A 10,709-nucleotide genomic window follows, 5' to 3' on the forward strand; every position below is an offset into this window, starting at 1 on the left:
AAACCCCTCGTCTGGAGAATGAGAGGCATCAATTGGAAGTGCTTTGGAAAAAGCGCTATATAAATGCAGTCTGTTTACCATTTACTAACTACCACCACTCTGTATATTTAATTCTAAATCCCCCCCTTTTCATGACACTCGTTACATGTTCCCCATCCCAGAACTTTTGTGTAATTTGTATTGTCCTAATATTGTAGCTTGTTCTTCTGCCTAGTTGGCTTGGCATAGGTTAGGTCAGAATAGTGTTCACTGTGTGAACTAAACTGTATACTTAGCTAGACATAGCTGTACAGCTGTAAGTATTGTAACTTATTGAACCTGGTTTTGCAGTTGTCCATGACCATGAAATGCACCTTTGGTATACAGTCATGCCATGCCATGCCATGCACAAACAGGAACTTGAAAGTGTGTTCAGAAGTTATGTGTTATGTGTTCTGTGTACAGTTCACACTGTCATTCTCAACCGGAGGATATTCTAAAAAGTATCTCAGGAACTCAAGAACCAGTGACAGTGAGATCTCTGAGGTAAGATCAAACACACAACCTGTGACCAGTTCACTGATAACACCCCCATTGCAATACAACTCAGAAACTTTGTATGTTTGTTCCATCTGCCACCTAGTACTCCAGATAGGAGTAGTTGGAAGGATCTGGGAGTCCAGTGTTATGAGGGTGGCCTTCCCTGACTGACTAGGTGTACATTTCTGGTTGTGGCTGGGTGGTGCCAGTTATACTTTAGGTTTCTTAGTCACAGATGTAGTTAGATGATTCAGACCATTTCCAACAAAATGTTGAGTTGCCTGAACCGAAAATTGAGTTGCTAGGGAAAATTAAAAATAACTCAATCATATTCTGCTTAATATACTGTCAATACATGCAAAGGGAGTGTGCATACTAAAAAAAGTTTCTGTGTTGATAATTGTTGAAAATAACTACAATATTCTGTCTAAATCATGCCACATGATAAGCAGAAGAGTTTTGAAGTACAATCTTCATTTTGACATCCATCTTCTATGTGGCATACAACATTGGCCTCATTTATCAAGCAACATATGAACAAAATTTCCCGTAATTCCTTTGTACCATTTCGAACATTTACACATAAAAACTGGGATTTATCAAAGTTTTGGGAGTCCAACTTGTCGGATGTGCAAAGGGGAAATTTTATGAAAACCTGAGACCACACTGCCTCTTCAAAATTTTGTCCGTGGGGGACCTTTGGAGAAGGCGCATTTGTCAGGTGATATAGGGGCTCTCTTGCTGGTTACCGAGGGTCTTGACTCCTAGCACCGTCCTGGCTTTCTGCTGCAATAAATAATAACGATGTGTTAATTGTGATTCAGTTAGGCATATAAATGCTGAGCGATTTATATGCATGCGGCTATTCTTTTTTTAGTTTCTAGTGTCATGTCATACCATTTTTGGCTCTGGGGTCAAGTGTGTTTTACTCTTAGCTGGTGGGACTTCAGCTGGGTGAGTGTCCTCTGCAGTAGACAGTGAAGTCCTTGAATCCCCTCTTTAGAGAGGGTCCGATGTTGCCTTTAAAAAAGTTAAAATCCTATTGTAACTGTATACCGCTTCGGTGTCAGTGGGTTCTGGCTGTCAGAACACATATAGACACATAAACGGCACTTGCACACAACATACATAAATAAAAGCAAAACATTCACTTATTTAAAATGTAATGTAAATCATTGATTTGAGGTGAACCTATAATCCAGTCATAAATACCATGATCCAGTCATAAATAAGTACATACAGTTCACATTCATTTGAAGGGAAAGAAAGTCAGGAGGAGGAGTCACGTTTAAGACACTGCATAAGGCACCTTTTACGACACTTAACCCCTTAGTGTGCAATCCAAATCTTGCCAATCCTTGCCCATTTAGGGGGTACCCTATTTAAATCTTTATAACTCCAGATGTAAACACCACAGAGACTTGAAAAATGGCTTAAATGAAGCAAGACATTTGTACAATTTACAGTACTAATGCAGATTAGTTTATATTCATAATTTTGGAAGAAAAAAGTACCACAAAATGCAGCTGTCTAGACAAAATATCAAAAATTAATTTGCACTGTTTTAGTTCAACTGTTTTGACGGAATTACAAGCTTTCAGTCACGTACAGTGGTATAAAATATCTAGGGTCCAGAAACATATCCAAAATCTCTCCAAAATTAAATAAAATGTTTTTGTCCATTATAAAGCATATAAATGAGCCTCTTATGAAGGTTTAAGATGAAACATTGCTATCAGATTTTAAGAATAATGCAGAATATTGTCACACAAGCGATACAGTACCTAAATGTGTAATAATGAACTCTTATATGTATTTCTATACTCTGTACTCTGTATGTTTTTCTTGTATGGGGATGGGACGACATGAAAACAATTTTAAACCATCCACATGTTTTGGCAATATTCAACTATCACGTCATCACTGTTGCAGGCTTCACAAAAACTATTACACTACCATCTAACGCTTACATTGCAGTGTGAAATATCCACATTATATAACACCACTAACCTATTTAAAGACACTCAATTAAAAAATAAAAACCGTATATAACCGAAATATTTTGAGCAGTAATACTTACGCCTACATAGCAATGATGAAATCTCATCCATGTTCAGTAGATGGGGACAGACACAGTATCAATGATACTGTTCTATTCGCTTCTGTTTTGCTCCAGAAAACGATGTCAGCTAGGTCTATCAGCAAACATGAGGCTTAGCTATGTCCAGAAGTCCTCAATAATAATAGTATTTTCCCAGAAATTACAAAAATCGTTACCACGTTTCATTAGGTGCAGCTACCACAGAGTGAATGCGTATGTGAATGCGATGCTAAGAATATTTTTGGTTACGTGACCTATAAAACGTTATTCCAAAAGCAAAATTAGACATGTTATACATTGTTAGAAAGCATATACTCTCACCTACTGAATAAATGAATTGTCAATCAAGCCAGACTGTACTAAAAAGGGTGACAACGCCATAAACAACAGGTGTGGTATTACACACAGCTATTTTGGAAGGTACCCAGGCATCACAAACAGATTGTACAAGACAATATTGACCACTCAGTCTCAAAGGGACATCTCTACACGTAAAACCAACAGTAAGGTTGTATATTTATTCAATATTTAGTTCCAGATATCAACTGTAGAATGACATAGTATCATTTTTAAAAACTTTTTCTCGTTTATTTCGTTATTCAGTGAGCAGCATTTTCACTGCTGTATTGGCATATCTTAGGGCTACTGACAGGTTTATCTTGTTGCTATGACGGAATATGATTTTTTAGAGGTGAAATAATATTTTTATGAATGCCAAGATAGACAATATTGTCCATAATGTCATGGGTGGGGTGTAGTTCTAGATGAGACTGCAGGAGTGGGTGCGTATTAAATGAACGACCAGAGCGACAATGGTGGCGCTGCGAAATTCCATTTTTTGCGCTAAGAGGAAAAGGTGCCTCAGATCCGGTCCAGTGGACGGAACCGTGCCAGCAGGTATTTGAGAGGGTAAAGAAGCTCTCAGTGGGGAGCCGCTCTTGTTCACACCTAACTTCTCTCTCCCTTTTGTTTTGCAGACCGATGCGTCGGACAGAGGGCTGGGGGCTGTTTGACCCAGCAGGTGGAGGGAGTCGACCGCCCCGTGCTGTACATTAGCCGAAAACTGTCGCAACGGGAGGCGAAGTACAACACGGTGGAGAAAGAGTGCCTCGCCATTCGGTGGGTGGTCGGGGCCCTCCGTTAGTACCTTCTGGTCACCCACTCACCCTCTGCCCGCCTCCAATAGCTCCACCACATGAAGGATACCAACGCCCGGATCACTCGGTGGTATCTGGCTAACAGCCTTTTAACTTCAAGGTGGTCCCTAGACCGGATGGTCATGGCTGACTTCCTCTCTCCCCCCCAGGAGGTGGAGGGGGGGAGGGGTTGGGGGGTTGGTCATCGGCCGGATGGCTCCCGGCCTAAGTTGGGCGGTGGGGGTATATGGTAGGCTGGGCATGGTTTGGCATCGGTTGCAGTGAGAGTGAGAGGAGCAGCTCTCGGATACATCGTCACAACTGTCAGGCGGAGGTAATTAGCACCGATAATTGTTAATTGTTTGATTGCGTTGATTGCCTCTGATTGTTTTCAACAGTGAGCCTGGGGTTTTTAAAAGCCGAGACCGGGAGTCTTCGCGAGTGGAGCAGATGCCGGAGAAAACAGAAAAACAGTATTTGATTGTTAAAAGAAAAAAAACCCTGTATTGGTTTATTTTCAAACAGAAGAATAAAAGAGCACTTAAGTGCTAAAAACAGAACTGCTGTCTCCCGTGAGTGTGTGTTGGAAGGTAGGAGGGGTGGCACTCACATTGCCACAATTTCTATGTAAGCCCTTTAAAGCCTTAATAGTCCCTGTACATTTGTAATGAAGTTCAAAACACTACTATAATGACATCATGAGGGCAATCAATGCTATGTTGGGTGTGTTCGACACTGCAAGCAGAGAGCTTTTTGATAATCTGTGTAAAACAAGGATGAAAACATTTTAACTGGTTTATAAACATCACATTTATTTGACATTCATCAGAGATTTTTATAGTTCCTGTTCAAGCACATTCAACATAGAAGACTCTGAACCACATATTCTAAGTGTTAGTATGAGTTTAACAGACCTCTGAAACCATGGATAGAAAAGAGCATAAATGATTGGATTGATGGAAGAATTCAAATATAATAGAGGTGCTGTAACTGAAATTGCAAGATGGTCAGATTTTTTCCTAAAAAACATATCAACGAAGGCACTTACATAGTAGGGTACTAAACACAGAAGGAAGACTGCCACGAGAATTCCAAGGGATTTTGCTGCTTTCCTTTCAGAGGCCATAGAACCATGATCATTTTTTGGGCACTTTCTGACACTCCTAATTTTATTTGCATGCTTTTTAGCAATAGCAAAAATGTTCAAGTTTATAATTACAATCATTGAGCATGGTAAAACAAATGCAATTATGAAGTCAACAATAGCCCATACTTTATTAATTTTACCAACACACTCACCACATGTGATGTTTGCTTTCATGTCTGGAATATCTCCATTGAAATAAAGAAGCACCATATTGTAGATAAATGAATACAACCACAGTATGGCTATAATCCTCAAAGTTATATTATCTGTCATTTTCATGGAATAGTGAAAAGGGTTGGAGAGAGCAAGATATCGGTCCAATGCAATTAAAGCTACATTATAAGCTGATATACAAGTAAAGCAATATGATGCTATCTTCAAAGTTGTGCAATACAATATATCAAAGCACCTCCATGGACCTATCCACATAGTAAAATAGAGGGGCATCACAATTACCCCAACAAGAAAGTCCACTATGGCCAAAGAGAGCAGGAGGAAATTAGTTGGTGTCTGAAGCTGCTTGAAGTGGCAGATGGAGATGATCACAAGCAAGTTTCCACACACGGTCAGTGAGACAACTACCGCTACAGACATATACAGCAACACATCCGCTGCTGTTGGTGAAGTTTGCAGACAAGAAAAGTTTGAATGGACACAGGGTGTCTCTTGATGCTCTTCTGTGAGATTCATAAAGGAAGAGGTTACAGTTTCATTGAACAATTAAACATTCTGTCCTTATACTTAATGTAGGCTATCAAAATAAAAAAGAATATCGTTTTGCGAATATGCATAAACGGTGTTACATAATGTAGCTTGCTGGTCTTGCAGAGTCGTTTTGGATCATTAAGTGCAGTAGAGTCACATTTATATAAAGAGGTTGCCATTGTTTTTTTTTCTTTTGGTGGTTCTCTATGAATCCCCATCAGATTAAATTAAATTAATTGTACAGGGGATTGCGTTAGGAGACCGAGATCAAAACTGGGAAAGGTCAGTGATGTAATCAAATAATAAAATAAGAGAATGGGTCAAGACGAAAGAGCTAAAACGCTTTCAACTAAACACTTGTTGATTCCAGAATTACAATGGTAACAGAGTGGAGCGTGCAGTGACTTGAATTATCTTGGAGTTCATGGAAAATTAAGAAAAACTAAACAAAAATTACATTAGTTTAACAGAAGCTCTTATCCAGAGCAACTTAAAATGGAGAAGAACACAAGTTAATTCAGTTAATATACACACATGAAAGTGCTAGACCTGGTTTACATCGTTCCCAGACTAGCGGATATAAATGTACCATCACTGAAGCACTCAGGCAAATTAACTATGCTAACAAAAAAACTAAATACACATGCTGAGCACATACAGATTACATCCAAAATAAGCCCTAAGAAGAGAAACCTATGGCTAGTAAAATTATGAGAAGCTGAACTGCTACAAAGGATTGCTCAGGTAGGGGATGTGAGGAGAACCAAGATGCAGTCTGAAAAGGTGGGTCTTTAGTCTATCACTTTTTTATCACACCTTGCAATTTCAGCAGATAAGGTCATAATTGTTGGTGACTTCAACATACATGTGGATAAAAATGGTGACCCCCTAGGAACAGCTTTTGCCTCTATTATTGATTCCATTGGTTTTTACAGAATGTTTGTGAGCCTACTCACTACCGTGGCCATACCTTAGACTTAGTTCTGTCACATGGTATTAGTGTGGTAAATCTCACCATCGCACCTCATAACCCTATACTATCAGATCATTTCCTTATTACGTTCAATATTAAGGCATCAAATCCTCCTGTATCACAGCCTAGATATTACTACAGCCGCTCAATAAATCCTGAGGTTATTCCAAAGTTTTTAAATATGCTTCCGGAGTCATTCCTCTCCACAGAAGAAAAGACTGATGAAAATGCTGATGAAGCCGAACTGGACCAATTGACTAACCAGCTAACCTTTACCCTCAGGAACACTCTTGATGCTGTTGCCCCCCTTAAAAGAAGAAACCCTAGTCAGAAAAAGCACACTCCATGGTATAACGATACCACCCGGGCCCTGAAGCAGTCTACTAGAAAATTAGAGCGAAAATGGCGATCAACAAAGCTAGAAGTATTTCATCTTGCATGGAAAAACAGCTTTCTTCAGTATAAGCAAGCTCTTGCTTCTGCTAGATCTGCCTTTTTCTCAAAACTTATTGAACAAAATAGACATAACCCAAAATTCCTATTTAGCACTGTGGATAAATTAACTAAAAAACAATCATCAGAGTTTTCATCCTATCCCTCCAACCTTAGCAGCAATGCCTTCATGAACTTCTTCGATCAGAAAATTGAGGCTATTAGAGACCAGATTTCCAAACTGTCTCCATCATGCACTATTCCTGTTCATGCTAATAAACAGCCCCGCACCTGGTTACAACAGTAAGATTTACAGACAGCAGTACTGAGCTGTTTTACGCCCATTAGCATGATTGAGTTATCTGAATTAGTTATGTCTTCAAAACCGACGACTTGTGTACTCGATCCTATTCCTTCAAACTGGATTAAAGAACTATTTCCAATACTAGGCCAGCATATACTAAAAATCGTTAACACATCCCTAGTCACAGGATACGTACCTGAGTCACTAAAAGTGGCAGTCATTAAGCCATTATTGAAGAAACCAAACCTAGAACCTGATAAATTGGAAAATTATAGACCTTTTTCAAATCTTCCATTTCTTTCAAAATTATTGGAGAAAATTGTTGCTAAGCAACTAAGTGCATACCTTAGCTCTAACGGTATCCATGAAGTATTCCAATCTGGGTTTAGACCCCACCACAGCACAGAAACCGCACTTATCAAGGTTACAAATGATTTACTACTGTCAGCCGACCGTAACTCTGTGTCGGTTCTTGTGCTCCTCGACCTGAGTGCAGCTTTTGATACAATTGACCATGGAATTCTCCTGGACAGACTCCAGGCCTGTGTTGGACTTCATGGACAGGCACTTGCATGGTTTGGATCATACCTATGTGACAGGAAACAGTTTGTCAAATTAAAAGAAGATGAGTCCAGCTCCTCAATAATGAAATACGGTATTCCACAAGGATCAGTACTAGGACCAGTACTCTTCTCGCTATATATGCTACCACTTGGCAATATTATCCGGGCACATGGCGTAGAGTTCCACTGTTATGCGGACGATACCCAGATTTATATTTCAATGAAACCTGGCGAAGCACTGCCGCTTTCACGGTTAGAGGCCTGTATTGTAGATATCAAGGTTTGGATGCTTTCAAATTTTCTGCTCCTAAATTCAGACAAGACTGAAATGTTGGTTTTAGGTCCCAAAATATTAAGGGAGAAATTGTCTACTCTCACCTTAAACTGTGATGGTTGTTTGGCTGAACCTAATATGGTCGTTAAAGACCTTGGTGTCACCATTGATCCTGATCTATCTTTTGACACCCATATAAAAAAAACATCCAGAATTGCCTTCTTTCAGCTGCGCAACATAGCTAAAATTAGACATTTCCTGTCAGTCGAGGATGCAGAAAAATTGATCCATGCGTTTGTTACGTCTAGGTTAGACTACTGTAACGCCCTGCTTTCTGGCTGCCCTAATAACTCGTTAAAGAGTCTCCAGCTTGTGCAGAATGCAGCTGCTCGTATCCTGAGCAGAACTAAGAAGTATGAGCACATTACACCAGTACTAGCGTCGCTTCACTGGCTACCCATTAAGTATAGGATAGACCTCAAGGTTTTGCTCCTGACTTTTAAAGCTCTGCATGGACGTGCACCTGTGTACATATCGAACCTACTCCTACCTTATAAGCCCACAAGGTCACTCCGATCTCAAGACGCAGGCTACTTGGTAGTCCCAAGAATTTCCAAGAACCTAAAAGGTGGTAGGGCTTTCTCCTACAGGGCCCCACTACTGTGGAACCAGCTTCCAATATTTATAAAGGAGTCAGACATAGTCTCAATATTTAAATCTAGATTAAAAACGCACCTCTATGCTCAAGCTTACAATCAGTTATAGTCTGGAGACAGGGTGCGAGAAGCCTGTAGTCATAGAGCTTTCTAGGTGGCAATCCTTTCCTTACTGTCACCTGTCAATCAGCTGTGACCCGACTTTACATGGGCTGGCTCTTGATAGGCGGGTATGGTTGTCTACCCCTCATGACTGCATGGGCTCTCCATCCCTGTCCTAGTAGATATGCAGCCATATTCTACTCCTGGCGGGGTCCCACAATACATACCACTGGCATTTACTCACTGTCTGCTATATTGCAAATTCCTTAACTGCTGTTTCCACGCTCTTCCCCACGCTGCCGTCGGGGCTCTTGCCCCAACCCTCGAGAGTGCTTTGAGAGTCGTCTGGTCTCCCCCACCTCTGCGGTCCAGCCCCTCCTTCGTCATTGCCTCCACCCTGCCCACATCTGCCGCCACCTGCTGTTCCCCATCACCGCCACCCGGCCCCACCCATCATCTGAGCCACATCACTTATCATATCTTCTGCATAAACTGGCTGACATGCTGGTCACCAGTCGGCACCCTGAGCCGACCAGAGGAGGATGGGTTTCCCCCTTGAGCCTGGTTCCTTCCAAGGTTTCTCCCCATCTGCCACAGGGAGTTTTTCCTTGCCACTGTTGCCTTAGGCTTGCTCCTGTGGGGGTTTAGGCTAGGGCTGTCTGTAAAGCGTATTGTGACAACTGTTGTAAAATACGCTATATAAATAAAATTTGATTTGATTTGATTTAGATCATTTTGCATCTGAAAGTACACAGCAATTCATCTAAAGGTACACAACAATTCTCCTGTCCTGACCACTATGGAAAGTTCATTCTAACATTGGAGGCCAGTGCAGTCACGAGAAAATATTGAATACATTTTATTAGAGCGATCAAAGCTTGTCATAGCGCTACCAATCCTGTCATTCTCACTCAAATATATATGACTCCTCCCCGCATACCAGCAGAGTTGACTAACTTGGGGTATTTCCATTAAGTCAAAGACCTGTATAATCTGTGCCAAGAGAACCAGGTTTGTTGCTGATAATGTGAAAGTGACTGGTGATTGCTGCCTCCAGAGCCAGGCGGCCCTATACGCTCACTACACAAGTTCCCTAGGGCCCCGCAAATTATGCAAGGGCTCCGCCTCCCCCTCGTGTCAAAGCGGGTGTGAATGCCCAGCTAGCCTACGGCTGAGTGTCAGCACTGCCAGCCGAGTGTCGGCTACGGCGACAGTTATCCGGGCCTAATGCAGCCAATGTTCAGCACAGTCGCCTGGTTAAAAAAGGTGGCCAGGCTGTGGCTAACCGCGCTCGGACCCGTTTGGCCCAGATCTGGAAAATGGGAATCGGGCCGATTCTGGTTACTGCTCGACATGTTGTGAAAACTGACAACAATTAAAAATGAGACAATTTGCCATTTAACATTTGTGTGTGTGCTTTCTATGCATGACCACCAGCAACAGTTAGCCACAGGCTGAAAATCAGTGATACAATTATCAGAGCTATTTTTATTTATCTATTTTAAGAAAATCAAACATTGCTTGGCCTCTAGCCAGAATGTTTAACTGTACCATTGTTATTTTCTTCTTTGGGAGCAATATTGATTCAAGTTTCAAATTGACTAAATGTGTGCTCCTGGGGGTTTCACGCCATCGGTTCATCCTAGCACAACTTCGACAGTAACATCTGGTCATGATGTCATTCTGAGCCAGTTGATTGTGAGGGGATAACTGAAAGCTATGAGCTATGTAGCAGTGGCGGCTGGTGACTCAAAAAATTGGGGAGGACAGGAAGAAAACCAACCCACGGCGTCATGT

The 10,709-nt window shown here is 41.2% G+C and overlaps 1 protein-coding gene across 1 annotated transcript; it reads right to left on the reverse strand.

The window, feature by feature from the left end:
- Positions 1–4,591: 4,591 nt before the first annotated feature.
- Positions 4,592–5,696, reverse strand: LOC135260278 (trace amine-associated receptor 13c-like). The gene has a single exon (XM_064345517.1). The coding sequence runs from the start codon at positions 5,591–5,593 to the stop codon at positions 4,592–4,594; it is 1,002 nt and encodes a 333-aa protein (XP_064201587.1). The 5' UTR covers positions 5,594–5,696.
- Positions 5,697–10,709: the final 5,013 nt, after the last annotated feature.

This window comes from Anguilla rostrata, chromosome 8 (assembly GCF_018555375.3).
Source record: "Anguilla rostrata isolate EN2019 chromosome 8, ASM1855537v3, whole genome shotgun sequence".
Lineage (NCBI taxonomy): Eukaryota > Metazoa > Chordata > Actinopteri > Anguilliformes > Anguillidae > Anguilla > Anguilla rostrata.